We start from the raw sequence: 17,096 nt of genomic DNA on the forward strand, positions 1-17,096 counted from the left end.
AGGAAGAATTAAGTGGCGTGTTCATTGTGTGGCGGCATTAAATGCTACCACGTGGTTTTCAATTTCTTTAATTTCCTCTTACATTCCTTTGCTGTGTAGTTTTTGTTAATAAAAGTGTGTTAAGCCAAATTGGCTTAATTTACTATAGTTTTTTTCAAGGCATATTAAAGAGGTAAAGTCATGCAATCAGGTGACTAATATCGACATTCATCTTGTCAAAGGCTTTGTTTACATTTAGTAGGTTTGTTTACATTCTTTGTGTACATAAATATTACAATACAACAACACTACACATACACAAAATGTCAACTTAAGTGACCTGCCATTTTAGTTTGACTTTTTAAATATCATGGGGTGTACACACGTTTGCTCGTGACTTTACCTTTAATTAATATGCCTTGAGTTTTTTTTGTACTGTAGGTTGTTGTTACTCACAATATTTGAAGAATCCTGAAAAAATCCCGGGATTCAATATTTTGAGATCCCCAGTCACGGGAATTTTATAAAGTAATCGCGAATGACAGCCCTTGTACCTTGTTCTGTAATCAGTGCTGCCAACTCAGCATTAACTCGATACCGCATATATTCATTGGTAACTTTTTTTCTATAGGAGCTTGGCATCTCTGGCTGTCAAAACAAATTTGTTAAAACGTTTTGTTTGTTGAGTGCCAGTGGAAAAGATAAACGCATATTAAAAATAAAGAGAAATGTTAGGACTACAGAATTATGGAAGTTCGTCCGAGGGAGAACATTCCGATAGTGAAGAATCAAAAGACAATAATACTAAAACAAATGAAACACCAGACTACCTAAAGCCCATTGATCCAAAATTATCGGTGGCAAAGACACTGGCCGTGTGTGCAGCTCCTGAGGTTGTTCCAATGGGTACAGTGGCCGTGCAACGAACAATAGACCCCACACTTAAAGAAATCACATATAATCCCAAATACGAGGAGTTATATGCACCAGTTAAGGGACCAGAGAATCCTGACCAAACACAACAAATGAAAGCTCCGCGTAATACATTAGCTGGATATGTAGAAAAGGCCCATATCAATGCATTCGAATTTGAAAATCAAAGGAGAACGTTCCACACATATGGGTATGCATTAGATCCCACAGTGGATGAAGTGGCCGATGGAAAATCCTTTGTGGGAGATTTACAGTCGGCCTACGATGACGATGGTAAAACGGTGTTCGAAGCTCCAAAACCAAAGAAGAAACGAAAACAAGAAAAAAATGACAACCCTCAAGATATAGAAGGATTTCTTGGACCCTGGGGTAAATATGAGAATGAAGAGAGTGTGGCCAAGCCCAATGAGCAAGAAAAGGCCGAATTGGAAGAAATTCTGGCAAAGAGACACAGACGTAATCGCATACCCGAAGACAAGCCATTGGAAGAGAAATCCATATTGCACAGTAAGTTGATTGAATTGCAAGAATTTAGATAAAAGAATTTAACATATTTCATTTATTTGTTTCAACAGTAAAAGACGCCTATGATTATCAAGGACGTTCATATCTACATGCCCCTCATGATCTGGATGTAAATCTCCGAACAAATGCTCCACCTTCAAAATGCTACCTTCCCAAAGCACATATACACACATGGACGGGTCATACCAAAGGTATTTCAGCCATACGTTGGTTTCCTAAAACAGCACATTTACTTTTATCCGGCTCCATGGATTGTCGAGTTAAACTTTGGGAAGTTTATGGTGAACGTCGATGCATACGAACATTTAATGGTCATCGTCAGGCGATTAAAGATGTTGCCTGGAACAATCGAGGAACACAATTTCTATCAGCTTCATATGATCGTTACATTAAACTATGGGATGCTGAAACGGGTGATGTTGTTTCACGTTTTACAGCGAGAAAAATGCCATTCTGTGTAAAATTCCATCCGGATAATTCGAAACAGCATCTGTTTGTGGCTGGAACATCAGATAAAAAGATTATTTGTGTGAGTATTTTATAGTAGAACAAAATGGCGAAGAGTACGAAAATATGTGCATTTGCTAACATTGAGTGGTAGCTATTGTTGGAGAAATAAGGACATGATTTTCCTGCACTATAAAACACATTGCATTTATTATTTTCAGTGGGACACACGAAGCGGTGATATTGTTCAGGAATATGATCGACATTTGGGTGCTGTTAACACTATTACCTTTGTGGACGAAAACCGTCGTTTTGTTACTACCTCCGATGACAAATCAATGCGTATCTGGGAGTGGGATATTCCTGTGGATATGAAATATATTGCCGATCCAACTATGCATTCCATGCCAGCCGTTACCCTAGCACCAAATGGAAAATGGTTAGCTTGTCAAAGTTTGGATAATAAGATTGTCATCTTCTCGGCCTTGAATCGTTTCAAAATGAATCGCAAGAAATCTTTTAGTGGCCATATGGTATCTGGTTATGCTTGTCAACTTGATTTCTCTCCAGACATGAGTTATTTAGTTTCTGGAGATGGTGATGGTAAATGTTATATATGGGATTGGAAAACATCGAAAATGTATAAGAAATGGCAAGCACATGAAGGAGTGTGCATCAGTACTTTATGGCATCCGCATGAGGCGAGTAAAGTTGTCACGGCCGGCTGGGATGGATTAATTAAATTTTGGGATTAAATGTGAGCGATTGTTTTTATGGAATATATAAATTAAGTCTTAATATTTATGATTTATTTTTATATAAATGCAAATATATCTACGTACCTCTATATATCAAAATTTTTAGATTAAAAGAAATATTTTCTAATTGTTAGCAACAACGAGATTTTGCATGGTAAAAAAGTTATGAGCCAAACTGACAACACAGAAAAAACATTTTTTTTTTTCAATTAAGACCTTAATTGAATTTGTAAACAGCAATTAAAAAATTATCAAAATGAAAGTCTATCACAAAAATTAATGATCCAATTAATTTTTTTCTTGATGTAGGTGATTAATAGTATAATGTTCGTGATTAAAGATATTGAAATTAAAAATCAATTGCATCATTATTTTTCGTAAATGAAACAAAAATTCGGTTTTTCGGAATTTGAAATAATGTTTGCATGAAAAATTCGACACTAAATTGCGAAAAAGAGTGATTTTGGAGAAAGTGACAAGTATCAAAATGAAATGTTGGCATACACAAAAAATATTTGTATTTATATTCTGGGCCGTGGTGAAATTATGAGTCGATCTAACGCTGTCCGTCCGTCTATTGAAATCATGCTAACTTCCGGACGAAACAAGCTATTCTCTTGAAACTAGGCACCAGCAGTTATTATTAATATAGGTCGAATGATATTGCAAACGGCCATATAGGACCACTCTTCGGTATAAACCGACCCCAAATTTTGCTTACGGAGCCTCTTGGAAGTGTAAATTTCACCCGATCCGGTTGAATAAACCGAACTGGTTGTAATTTGGTACGTGATGTACGTATGCCCTCCTCTAACAACCATGCAAAAATTGGTCCATATCGGTCCATAAATATAAATAGCCGCCATATATATCGATACCAATATTTGACCTCCAGAACCTCTTGGAGGAGGTAAAAAAGTTATGAACTGACAACACAGAAAAAACAATTTTTTTCCAATTAAGACCTTAATTGAATTTGTAAACAGCAATTAAAAAATTATCAAAATGAAAGAGAAAGTGACAAGTGTCAAAATGAAATGTTGGCATTCACAAAAATATCGTAAACATTTTAAATGAATATTAAATGTCTAAATTTAAAAATTTTTCAACTCAATTTTATTGAAAATTAATGGTATCAATTAATTTTAAAGTTAGTGATTGCTGCTATAATTTCTGTTAAAAATTAAAATCAGTTAAAAATTAATTCGATCAATTAATTTCGTGGTTGAAAATAAAAAATATTTTTCCCTTTGTTTGATGAATCCAGTTAATTGTGGCGTTTGTTTTGGAAATATTTTTTGTTTTTGTCTCAACAGTTTGAAAATAATTGTTTTAGAGTTTCCTTAATATTTTTGATTGTCTATAGGTCAAATGCTAGACACAGCTTTGTTGGCATACTGTATCTAAGTCCTATATTTTCGTTGAGTGAAACATTATAGGGAGTCAATTTTAAACAAAAATTAGCTAAAATTTCGCATACAGTGTTAGACTCCACCTATGTAGAAGTGTTTTGCAACGATGCATTTATTGTATTATTATTTCTGTAGAAGCAACGATCATTGTGGGAACCTTGTCATTCTTTATATGTTGTTAAAATTTTTTATTAACAATTTGGTTGGTTTGTTTATTTTCGCCATTTTTCTCCGTTGTGCCGTATATTTAAAGCATTTGTTGGGGGGTATACTAACTTTGTCATTCTGTTTGTAACACGTCGAAATATTGCTCTCAGACCCCATATTTGTATTTATATTCTGGGTCGTGGTGAAATTCTGAGTCGATCTAGAGCTGTTCGTCCGTCTGTTGAAATCATGCTAAATTCCGGATGAAACAAGCTAACCTTTTGAAACTAGGCACCAGTAGTTATTATTGATAAAGGTCGGATGATATTGCAAAAGGGCCATATCGGACCACTCTTCGGTATAAACCGACTCAAATTTGGCTTGCGGAGCCTCTTGGAAGAGTACATTTTACCCGATCCGGTTGAAATTCGGTATGTATATCCCCCATATAAACCGACCCCAAATTTTGACCTCCGGAACCTCTTCATCCGAACTGGTTGTAATTTGGTACGTGATGTACGTATGCCCTCTAACAACCATGCAAAAATTGGTCCATAATTATAAATAGCCTCCATATGTACCGATCCCCAGATTTGACCTCCGGAACTTTTTGGGGGAGTAATCCGATACGGTTGAAATTTTGTCCTCTACTTACCATATGAAAATTGGTTTATGTCGGCTCATAATTATTTATGGTCTCTTCTATATAAAACGACCAAGAACTAAAGTGGCTTATATAGCTATTTAATCTGGATTTTTTTATCTAAAATAACTTGCCATAACTAACTGCTACCGCAACCCAAGTTATTCGATTGTGGATGACAGTCTTTAGTAGAACTTTGTACGCAATCCATGGTGAAGGATAAATAAGAACTTATATCCGCATTTACTTGTTTATCTTGCCTTAATATAGAATGGAAGAGGAATTGGTACCGAAGGACATAGTGCCACGGTTGCCATAGTTGGTAGAATTCTACCAAAAATGGTAGGTTTTTTACTGTTTGGTAGATTGGTAGAATTCTTATCTTCTTCTTCTTTCTTTTAGTAGATTTTGCAAAATATTCCTCATATACTAGGAGGTACTTCACAATTTTTATAGAAATAAAATATTGATAAAATTTTCTACGTAAATAAAATTTTGAAACAAATTTCTATAGATATAAAATTTTGAACAAAACTAGAAATAAAATTTTGACAAAATCTAATATATAAGTCGGGTTTTTCTTCCTGACGGTTTTGCATTCGTTGGAAAGGTCTCGTGCCCCGTAAGGTTTATAGCAAAGAAAATTCAAGAAAAGTTTCAACGGAAAAGAGGGAAATTCTTTTTTTATATACATTGCCATCTCTGATGCAATTCCAGAACGCACGAATCTATTTCCACGGTTTTGCATTCGTTGGAGAGGTCTTGGGCTCTGTGAGGTTTATAGGCAAGGTTAGGTTAGGTTAGGTTATGTGGCAGCCCGATGTATCAGGCTCACTTAGACTATTCAGTCCATTGTGATACCACAGTGGTGAACTTCTCTCTTATCACTGAGTGCTGCCCGATTCCATGTTAAGCTCAATGACAAGGGACCTCCTTTTTATAGCCGAGTCCGAACGGCGTTCCACATTCCAGTGAAACCACTTAGAGAAGCTTTGAAACCCTCAGAAATGTCACCAGCATTACTGAGGTGGGATAATCCACCGCTGAAAAACTTTTTGGTGTTCGGTCGTAGCAGGAATCGAACCCACGACCTTGTGTATGCAAGGCGGGCATGCTAACCATTGCACCACGGTGGCAAGAAATTTCAAGAAAAGTTTCAACGGAAAGCGGGAAAATCTTTTTTTACATACAGCGCACATTACAAAAATTTATAATTTGAATTCATCGCAGTTGCTTATGTTACAAAATAATTTTATTTTTTCACATGAAAACTAAACGTAGAGGGTAAAAATTGGATGGTGATGGTGATGGTGGTGAATTGAATTGGTGAAAATTTGACAAAATTTTCTTCTATTTTTATAGAAATAATACACAATTTTTATAGAAATAATTTTCTATAGAAATAAAATTTTGACAAAATTTTCTATAGAAATAAAATGTTGACAAAATTTTCTATAGAAATAAAATTTTGACAAAATTTTCTATAGAAATAAAATTTTGACAAAATTTTCTATAGAAATAAAATGTTGACAAAAATTTCTACACAAATAAAATTTTGACGAAAGTTTCTATACAAATAAAATTTGACAAAATTTTCTTGTATTTTCATAGAAATAATTCCCATTTTTTATAGAAATAATTTTCTATAGAAATAAAATTTTCTACGCAATAAAATTTTGAAAAATTTTTTATTGAAATAAAATATTGACAAAATTTTCTATAGAAATAAAATTTTGATAAATTTTCTATAGAAATAATATTTTGATAAAATTTTCTATAGAAATAAAATTTGAAAAAAAAAATTATCCTATTTTTATAGAAATAATGCACAATTTTTGTAGGAATAATTTTCTATAGAAATAAAATTTTAACAAAATTTTCTACGTAAATAATATTTTGAAAATTGAATATTTTCTCAGTGTCCAAGTTCCAATTGTATCTCAGTATCATTTTTATGACCCGTAATTTCAATTGAAATCCATTTGCATATTCACAATTTCATATGTGGTGTAAATCTGTCTTTCCACTACCCCTCCAAGGAAGTAGAAGATACAGAGATAGGTGACAGATGATAGGTTCCCTATCATAGTAAACAAAATATCAACAGCTTGTTGTGATTGCCCAACCAAAGAAGCAGGTTTGTTTACAAAACTTTCACACTTGTTACTACGAAAATCAAAACAGAATGTTGCAACAAAAGGGATACGAAATGCCGGCATAGAAAAGCGGCATTAATTTAAAATTCTATCACATGTTCTTGTGTATTGTTATCATTGATATTTGGACATGCGCCTTAAGGTAGGCAATGTGCTGTCAAATGTGACAATCGTCGAAAACCACCCCCCATAACATACAAGAAAATTATTTTCAAACATATGTAGTGTATTGGCAACCGATGCTGGAAATGAAAATAGAAAATAAAATAAAATCAATAAACTATGCTTTAACAAAGAATTAACGCGAAATTAGTATCGAAATTTATAAATTAGCAAAGAGTATAACCAAAACGAGTTTATTCATCGAATTGTTATATGATATGTGCCATGCCTCTTCAGTCCTGATGAAGTAGTGATATGAAAAGATGGAGAAAACTGTACACAAGAAACGAAAAACAAAACCACTATCGAAACCTTGAAAATAAAACAATATATAGTGAATAAAAATTATGGATCGTAAAATTCTCCAAACCAAGTCGAAATATTAAACACAAAAAGAAAACAAATCTTGTATATCTTGGAAATTCGTCCAAATACCATTGGCTTATAAATTTTTACATTTTTACTCCCATGAAGAAGGCATTATACATACAAGTATATAGTATTAATATTGTTCGTTTGTTAGATAATCCTTTATTCTTGGCACACTGCATCATTCCAAGCCTTCCGTTTAACTATTGAAGGTACTATTTTGTAGCCAACAACAACAAAGGTGTATAGCAGAAACACATAGTGATAAATAATCAAAAATGGCCAAACCACCCTCTGATACCAATGGTTTAGGGTATGCCTATCATCTACCCTCAGGTGGTCTTCTCCTTCGCCTCAAGAATTCTCTGTCACAATTTAGTGATCTATTTAGTGAATTCAATAAGTATATAGCACCTGCATATCATCATGATCGTTGTGAACGTTCAGTTCACATGCGTTTGTATTCCATGCACAAACGTGAATTTGTAATGGTCTTTTTGGGATTCTTCACCTGCTTTGGATTGGGTATAATTATTGGATTGACGGGACCACCAATTACCAGCACAACTGAAATTACCGCCAAGACAATATTGAATCGTACCAGCTTGGCGAACTCCTCCAATGTTTTGGCCACCGGACCATTTGCCATGAAGTCTCCCCTGATGACAACGTATTCGCAACAATTGTGGCTGATTGCAAAATTGGTGACCAACAATAATGATGGTGAGTATTGTATGCGATCTGTATTTAGAAGCTAAAAGCAGAAGTTTTTGTATTTGCTTAAATTCTTGAAAATTTTTTGAACCTAAATCAAAATTCTAGTTAATTTTTTTAGATAGATGAATCAAATTTAAACGTTTCCTTTGAAAACTCTTCGTCGTAGAGTGTTACTTATAAAGAAAAATATTTTCAGGGGGATTCGATGACAAATACTCTCCCATTACCCGAATGAGAATGGAGCTGAAATAATTCTAGATTTCCAGTTTCAGATAAATACCCACCACAATGAATCAAATATAATAATTTCCTTTGAAAACTGATGTTGTAGCGGGTTACTTGATAACATTTATAATTTCAGGAGGGTTTGATGACAGATATTTTCCCAAGCAGACCAGTTCAACCAGTACGCTTACTGAAGATAAATTTATAGATTCTACCTATGAAGCCTAGATCAGATTCTAACTTTATAATAACAATTTATGTTTGAGTTTCAGAGGAATCACAAACATCTCGTGTAGGTGTGCAAGAAATGATGATGAACTAACGCCTTGATTTGAAATCAAAAATCTGTAGATTATTCAAATGATTAGAAGAAAGTTGATCTGGACATGCTTTCAGTTTCATGCAATTTTCATGATCAGTGTGCCTTCTATACCCTCATGAAGTGACATCGGTCTATATGGAGGTCTTACCAAATGGACAGATAAAAACTAAATCCGTTAAAATTTCAGGCAAATTTGATAACTACGGTCTAATAAGCCTGAGGAGTTTAGTCGAGAGATCAGTCTATATGGATGCTATGCCAAAAACATTCTGCATTGGTTCTGAAAACCCCACAGAATCTAGACCCCAAATCGTAGGGCGGGTTTATAAGGGGGATATATCAACATCTCTACCAATTTTTTTCCCTACACCTTTTTGTGGTACTAAAATACCTTTAGATTTCAAATTTCAAAAAAAAATCGGATTGATAATACGGTTTCTAGAAGCCGAAGAAGTAAAATCGGGAGATCGGTCTATATGGTGGCTATAACAAAACACGGACCGATAGGCATCATTTTCGCTACACCTCTTTGTGGTACAAAAATACCTCAAGATTTCCAATCTCAGGCAAATCGGATAGAAAATAAAGTGTCTAAAAGTCCAAGAAGTAAAATCGCGATATCGATCTATATGGGGGCTATACCAAAACATGGACCGACAGACACCATTTTCGGGACACCTATTTTTGGTCCTCAAATACCTGTAGATATCAAATTTCAGGCAAATCGGATAGAAAATAAAGTGTCTAGAAGCCCAAGAAGTAAAATTGGGAGATCGGTTTATATGGGGGCTATACCAAAACATGGACCGATAGGCACCATTTTCTACACAACTATTTGTGGCCCTAAAATACCTCTAGAAATTCAATTTTAGGCAAATCGTATAGAAAATACGTTTTCTAGAAGCCCAAGAAGTAAAATCGGGAGATCAGCCTATATGGGGGCTATACTAAACCATGGACCGATAGAAACCATTATCGGCACACCGATTTGTTGTCAAAAAATTCCTCTAGATATCAAATTTCAGGCAAATTAGATAGAAAATACGGTTTCTAGAAGCCCAAGACCCCAAATCGGGAGGTCGGTTTATATGGGGGCTATAGCAAAACATGGACCGATAGGCATCATTTGCGGCACAACTATTTGTGGTACTAAAATACTTCTAGATTTCAAATTTAAGGCAAATCGAATAGAAAATACAATGTCTAGAAGCCCAAGAAGTAAAATCGGGAAATCGGTTTATATGGGGGCTATACCAAAACATGAACCGATACGCCCCATTTTCGCTACACCTCTTTGTGGTACTAAAATACCTCAAGATTTCCAATCTCAGGCAAATCGGATAGAAAATAAAGTGTCTAGAAGCCCAAGTGGTAAAATCGGGAGATCGGGGGGCTATACCAAAACATGGACAGATAGCCACCATTTTCGGGACACATATTTTTGGTCCTCAAATACCTCTAGATATCAAATTTCAGGCAAATCGGACAGAAAATACGGTTTCTAGAAGCACAAAACCCCAAATCGGGGGGTCGGCTTATATGGGATCTACTTTTTACTTTGAAACCTCCAAAAACATGTTTTTTCTACATTCTATTTTGTGACGCTAACTTAATTTTTTCATTTCATTTTGTTCTGCTTCGTTTTTTGCTGTTGGCAACACTTAAGAAATTGCATCAAATTTCGATCGAATCCCGTGATCCAAACTTTTAATCGTAACGACAATTTTTTTCAATACGATTATGAATTCGATACCGAATGCCGTGATTAGCCCCCTGGACCGGTCCATCTTCGAACTTGACCTGCCCGCAAGCAAAAAACGAATCTGTGCCAAATTGCAGGACGATATCTCCATTATTAAAAACTGTAGCGTGATTACAACAGACAGACGGACAGAGGGACATGGTTATATCGTCAGAAATTCTCCCTGATTAAGAATATATATACTTTATATAGTCGGAAATCGATATTTCGATGTGTTACAACCGGAATGACAAACTTATTATACCCCCATTACCGTTCTATGGTGGTGGGTATAATTAGGCTTAAATTAACTGTATACATGTTGTTCGATTGGTCCAATTTTTGGTCAGTGTGTAGATTTTGGATTCTCAACATATTTAGAATTCATATAAAATACTTCAAAATACGGAGGGGTCCTTCAAAACTTTGACCCTTTCCCATATAAGCAATATGCTACTCATATTAAAGCTAATTTCGAGTACATTGTGAATTCCATTTGCAAAAAAAGAAAATGAAAAATCGCGATTTTTTGGAAAAAAAAATCGACTTCGGCGCTTTTCTTAAAAAACCGACTTTCCACTCACTTCCATGTTTGTTTTATTTATTTTCAATTATTTCAAAAATTTCTAAAATGTATTTAAACTGTAGCCTCAGTTACCAAAAGATAAGAGGTAGACATCTCTAAAGCTAGACTTTTTCAGCAAAATATCCACATTTTCTATTTAAATTGTACCATTTATGCTAAATACGTAATTTTTCTTTTTAAATTTACATATAACTTTAATTATTACAGATGAAAAATATGACAAAAAATTTTATGTCAGTGTTGGAATTGATGGCATTACCGAACAACATAAGCCCCAAAGTATACTTTCCTCAAATAATCTACATAATCGTACAAGACATCTTTCCTGTATTCGAAACGATTGTGAAGAATTTACTGTAATGCATTTGGGATTTTTGGAGTATGCCCATTATATAATAACCGTAAGATTTTTTGGCTTAGAAACATTTCATCAAAAATATAATATAACTGGAATAACTTTTTATGTAAGTATATGTAATTTGAAAATATTTTTGTGATGTTATTTAATTCTTGCTGTTTTTCTTTCAGTTCAAAACGTACAGTCCTGAATTCACACAAATTGAAATATGGTTTCGATTTATATTCCTATTATTTGCCTTTATAGTAATAGTAAGTCTTTTGTAATTATATGTATTTTAATTTGTAATTAATATTATAAACTTTTTATTTCTTACAGTGCTGGTATGCGCATAGCTTGAGAAAGTATCCTATTTATGATTGGTCCATAGAACAAAAGTGGATTTCGGTATTATTACCATTGTTGTTACTATATGATAGTAAGTATAAGCAAATTTAAAGTATCCTCTGATTAGTATTTAATCTGTTAGTGGAATTGTTACATCTAATCGAAATGATGAAATATAACCAGAGATTGAGAAAATGGGACTTACCCCCCATTTTCATGAGGCTCCGTCAGTGCTACGGTAGCTAAGGAACTTTTAAATCGAACTAAAGACATATCCGTTAGGTTAAAGTGGCAGCCCGATTAAGATTCAGGCTCACTTAGACTATTCAGTCCATTGTGATATCCGTTATCTTGTCTATCTATTCCATATGCCAGTTATCTTGTCTTGGAGTCGGAGTCTAAAGATTTTGCTGGAGTCGGAGTCGGAGCCGGAGTCGTATAAAATTTACTCGACTCCGACTCCGGCGAAACAAAATTTGAAAAACACTTCTTATCTTTGTAACTAAAGAAATATTTCGACAAATTAGATTCAACTAGGGTTTTTAATCGAACAACGAAAAACGAAGTATTGGATTTCAGGCCATTCAAAGTGTATTTAACATATATTGGTGAAATTTCACGGTGATATAAAGAGTAGGTTATACTAGAATATGGGCTGAATTGATCAATTGTATAGTCCATAAGAGAGAAGTTCACCACTGTGGTATCACAATGGACTAAATAGTCTAAGTGAGCCTGATACATCGGGCTGCCACATAACCTAACCTAACCTATAGTCCATTTCTAACATATTAAACTATCGATTTTTAACCCTATATATGCTCTTGATAAAGGTAACATTTTAATGCAATATAGCAGTAGAACCTAACATTCTGAATTTTTGGCAGGCATGTCGGGTTCGAAGATGGGTCATACCACATACATATAAATCCATCTCCAATTTGTTTTAAGAAATTTTTTCCAGTCTAAAATTTTCATAAGATTTGTCAGAAATTTTGAGTTATTTGAGATCCATAAATAAATGCGGAAATTTCCCGTCGGCGCAGATTTTGTATGTGGAGATAAATTTTTGAGAAATCTCCATATACACCCGATGTCCTTGGAAGCTATAATTTTAAATGAAACCTCTGCCAACGTACCATCTGAGGCGGTCTTTTGGGAGAACGTTTGTTTCATCAAAGCCACTCGAAATTCTTTACATTAAATTAATGGCCTCTAATCTTCATAACTGATAGACCATTTATAAATCGATGTTTCACCATTTTACTTCTATAGAAACAATATTTGTAATTGTCCGCTCGTCCTAATTTATGGCAGTTTATGTTTGTTTTATATATCCGACACATTACATTTTTAACATCTAAACATTCTATCTGATTAGTCCGATATTTTGATTTTTGTGTATTTTTCTTTTTTATATAGATTTATTTTTTATAAAATGTCTATATAGATTAATACCAGGATTTTATTTAAAAAAAAAATTCTGGAAGCCTAATTATTTTTTGAAATTTTTTGTTTGTAATGTTGGTGACATTTCTGAGGGTTTCAAAGCTTCTCTAAGTGGTTTCACTGCAATGTGGAACGCCGTTCGGACTCGGCTATAAAAAGGAGGTCCCTTGTCATTGAGCTTAACATCGAATCGGGCAGCACTCAGTGACAAGAGAGAAGTTCACCAATGTGGTATCACAATGGACTGAATAGTCTAAGTGAGCCTGATACATCGGGCTGCCACCTAACCTAACCTAACCTAACATTACTGGGGTGAGATAATCCACCGCTGAAAAACTTTTTGGTGTATTGGTCTAAACTGGGTTTTAACCCACAACTCTTTGTATACAAGGCGGACATGCTATCCATTGCACCACGATGACTCCCTAATATCACCCAATAAGGACTGTGGTCTTGATGAATAGTAGATAGGAACAACATGAATCTGCTTCGAAAATGAAAAAAAAAAACAAAAAATTATGTACTTGAATTTTTATTTTGTTTTAAATAGCCCACAATACCCTTCAAATACCTATTACCAATGTGATGGGACACACCTCGAAGTATTTAATTACTATTTATTTCATAAAACTTAAACAAAAATTCTTAATCTTTATGTGAGTATTTATAATTTTGTTTGTATCTTTCGCAGATCCTTTCTTCCCTTTAATATTTCTAATGAACTCTTGGCTTCCTGGAATGTTAGATGCCGTCCTACAAGCAACATTCTTAAGTGCGCTTCTTATGTTTTGGCTTTGTATATATCATGGATTACGACAAAATGAAAGAAGATTTTTAAAGTTTTATTTGCCAAAACTTATTGTAGTAATGCCCATATGGCTATGTGCCATTGTTTTAGCCACATGGGAGAAGTGCAATGAATTAAAAGATCCTACCTACAGTCATTTTGTGGATACCAAAAATTATAATGTAATTATTTGTTTGTGCCAAGTGCTAAGTAATTTTCAAAATTTCCATTAATTAATATCTATTTTGCAGGGCTTCAAAATGTTTTTCTATATTGCCGGCTGTATGTACATTCTATACTTGATTATGTTAATATTAAGGGCTTATACAGAACTGAGATCTATGCCTTTCTTTGGTGAGTTATAAACGACAATTTCCCAATGTTCAAAATAATGATAATGATTATGTTTTAGATATGCGTTTGAAATTTCTAACATTGCTAATGTTATTTGTCATATCGATTTCGGTTACGGTAACCACCTGTCGATTTGGATTTGGAATTTTGGAGGATAATTTTGTGGCTAGTCTGAATACAACTTATCGTAGTTCAGCTCAGTTTATGTGTTTTTATGGTCTATTAAATTTCTATTTGTTTACCATGGCATATGTTTATGCTCCAAATGGTAGATTTTCTCAAGGTACAATGAAGAGTCAATTGAAAAGTCTCCGACATGACTCATGCAAAGCGCTACTTGAATTAAATGTATAACATTATTGAACTAATTGATCAGATAAATCAAGCAAATTTATACATGCGTCTTTTGAAGTTTAGCACTAATTACAAATAATTCTAGTAGCGCTCTTCTTGTGTCAGAGAAGTTAGTGTGATTTTTTTAATATTAAACTAATTGCTTATCTTTCTTTCTTCACTAGCTGAAATATCTGTTACCAAAGATAACCCAGCATTTTCAATGATCAACGATTCCGACGAAGAAGTCGTCTACGGCTCAGAAGATGAATCACGACGCCCTCTAACAGTGGCCGGAAAAAATGACTATGATAGTGATTAGTTACATATTTAAATGAAATATGAACAAACAAAAAAAAACAAAATGAACACACAAAAATCCCCTCCGGAATCCCTAAACTATGTTTTCAATTCGAAGTTTATATCTAAGATATTACCCTAACCTATCCTTTACTTAATATATATATATATACATTAGTCTACATATGTTTATCTCTCTGTCTCCTCATCTTTAATATCAAATATGTACAGTTATTTTTTTAATTGATTTTAAAATTATTTATATAGTAAAACAAAACAAAAGTTAGTGTTTTTATCGTATACTATCCCATATTAGTTAAAGTACGAAATATCTAAATTTAATATATAATAACAATAATAACACATATACATATATTGTTTAAATTAATTGGGAAAAAATATAATAAATTAAAAAGTAAATAAAAAAAATACTATAAGAGCCCATTTGAAATCGAAACTTTTTACTATGGTGAGATATCAATTTACTATGGTGAAAAAAATTGTTTGTTGTACTCACTATTTACCAACACAACAAGATTAAATTCTTATAATTACAGTGCAGGATTATAAATGTTAAAACATCTGCGGTAAATATATATATTAATTAAATTTTGAAAACAAAAATTAAAATAAATAAAAATTAAAACAAATAAAAATTAAATTAAATAGAAATTAAAATTGATAGAAACTAATATTAATATTGAAATACATTGCATTCTTGATGATTGAAATTGTGAGTCAATATTGATGTCCTGATTCCAGAGTACGCTAAGTCGATTTAGCATTTTTTTGTTGGAGTTCGTTGTTGTTTATTCGGATTGATGTGAATTGCATCCTGTCAAAATTTGTTGGACACTTCTATCACAAGTTATGGTTAATGTTGTACGTAGCCTGTGACTAACAGGTTGGCTGATAAGTCCTCGGTCTGACACATAGATGGCGTCGCTAGTATTAAATGCATATTATTTTTATATAGTACCAACCTTCAAATGATTCGTGTCAAAATTTGACGTCTGTAAGTCAATTAGTTTGTGAGATAGAGCGTCTTTTGTGAAACAACTTTTGTTATTGTGAAAAAAATGAAAAAAAACGAATTTCGTGTTTTGATAAAATACTGTTTTCTGAAGGGAAAAAATACAGTGGAAGCAAAAACTTGGCTTGATAATGAGTTTCCGGACTCTGCCCCAGGGAAATCAAAAATAATTGATTGGTATGCAAAATTCCAGCGTGGTGAAATGAGCACGGAGGACGGTGAAAGCAGTGGACGCCCGAAAGAGGTGGTTTCCGACGAAAACATCAAAAAAATCCACAAAATGATTTTGAATGACCGTAAAATGAAGTTGATCGAGATAGCAGAGGCCTTAAAGATATCAAAGGAACGTGTTTGTCATATCATTAATCAATATTTGGATATGCGGAAGCTCTGTGCAAAATGGGTGCCGCGCGAGCTCACATTTGACAAAAAAAACAACAACGTGTTGATGATTCTGAGCGGTGTTTGCAGCTGTTAACTCGTAATACACCCGAGTTTTTCCGTCGATATGTGACAATGGATGAAACATGGCTCCATCACTACACTACTGAGTACAATCGACAGTCGGCTGAGTGGACAGCGACCGGTGAACCGTCTCCGAAGTGTGGAAAGACTCAAAAGTCCGCTGGCAAAGTAATGGCCTCTGTTTTTTGGGATGCGCATGGAATAATTTTTATCGATTATCTTGAGAAGGGAAAAACCATCAACAGTGAATATTATATGGCGTTATTGGAGCGTTTGAAGGTCGAAATTAGAGGTGTGCGCGTGACACGAAATTTTCGTGACACGCGTGATTCACGCGTGAGTCACGTGATTCGTGAATGAAATTTTGACCAAATCACGTGAATGTGCGTGAATGGGACTGAACAAAAATGTGTCGTGCGTGATCGTGCGTGAACATCAAATTCTGTTCGTGAATGTGCGTGAGTAATTTTTTTTCAAAATCACGCTCACGACAAAATTCACGTTCACGAAAAAATTCACATTCACGAACAATTCACGCTCACGACAAAATTCACGCTCACGAAGAAAT

General features: G+C 34.0%; 2 protein-coding genes across 2 annotated transcripts; both read left to right on the forward strand.

Annotated features, from left to right (window-relative positions):
- Nucleotides 1–642: 642 nt before the first annotated feature.
- LOC142222422 (pre-mRNA-processing factor 17) lies at nt 643–2,741 on the forward strand. Its single transcript, XM_075292566.1, has 3 exons — nt 643–1,419; nt 1,488–1,966; nt 2,106–2,741. The coding sequence occupies exons 1-3, from the start codon at nt 708–710 to the stop codon at nt 2,637–2,639; spliced, it is 1,725 nt and encodes a 574-aa protein (XP_075148681.1). The 5' UTR covers nt 643–707; the 3' UTR covers nt 2,640–2,741.
- Nucleotides 2,742–6,812: 4,071 nt separating this feature from the next.
- LOC142222423 (transmembrane protein 181) lies at nt 6,813–15,481 on the forward strand. The gene is made up of 8 exons (XM_075292567.1): nt 6,813–8,254; nt 11,330–11,586; nt 11,651–11,731; nt 11,799–11,898; nt 13,948–14,225; nt 14,295–14,397; nt 14,456–14,680; nt 14,916–15,481. The coding sequence occupies exons 1-8, from the start codon at nt 7,810–7,812 to the stop codon at nt 15,050–15,052; spliced, it is 1,626 nt and encodes a 541-aa protein (XP_075148682.1). The 5' UTR covers nt 6,813–7,809; the 3' UTR covers nt 15,053–15,481.
- Nucleotides 15,482–17,096: the final 1,615 nt, after the last annotated feature.

This window comes from Haematobia irritans, chromosome 1 (assembly GCF_050003625.1).
Source record: "Haematobia irritans isolate KBUSLIRL chromosome 1, ASM5000362v1, whole genome shotgun sequence".
NCBI classification, from domain to species: Eukaryota; Metazoa; Arthropoda; class Insecta; order Diptera; family Muscidae; genus Haematobia; species Haematobia irritans.

Excerpts from the sequence above, each read along its gene's own strand:
- LOC142222422 (XM_075292566.1), top strand. The coding sequence starts at position 708 with ATGTTAGGACTACAGAATTATGGAAGTTCGTCCGAGGGAGAACATTCC. Across the intron at positions 1,420-1,487 it reads AGAGAAATCCATATTGCACA|TAAAAGACGCCTATGATTAT; the intron begins GTAAGTTGATTG and ends TTGTTTCAACAG. Across the intron at positions 1,967-2,105 it reads CAGATAAAAAGATTATTTGT|TGGGACACACGAAGCGGTGA; the intron begins GTGAGTATTTTA and ends TATTATTTTCAG.
- LOC142222423 (XM_075292567.1), top strand. The coding sequence starts at position 7,810 with ATGGCCAAACCACCCTCTGATACCAATGGTTTAGGGTATGCCTATCAT. Across the intron at positions 11,732-11,798 it reads TATTTGCCTTTATAGTAATA|TGCTGGTATGCGCATAGCTT; the intron begins GTAAGTCTTTTG and ends TATTTCTTACAG. Across the intron at positions 11,899-13,947 it reads ATTGTTGTTACTATATGATA|ATCCTTTCTTCCCTTTAATA; the intron begins GTAAGTATAAGC and ends TATCTTTCGCAG.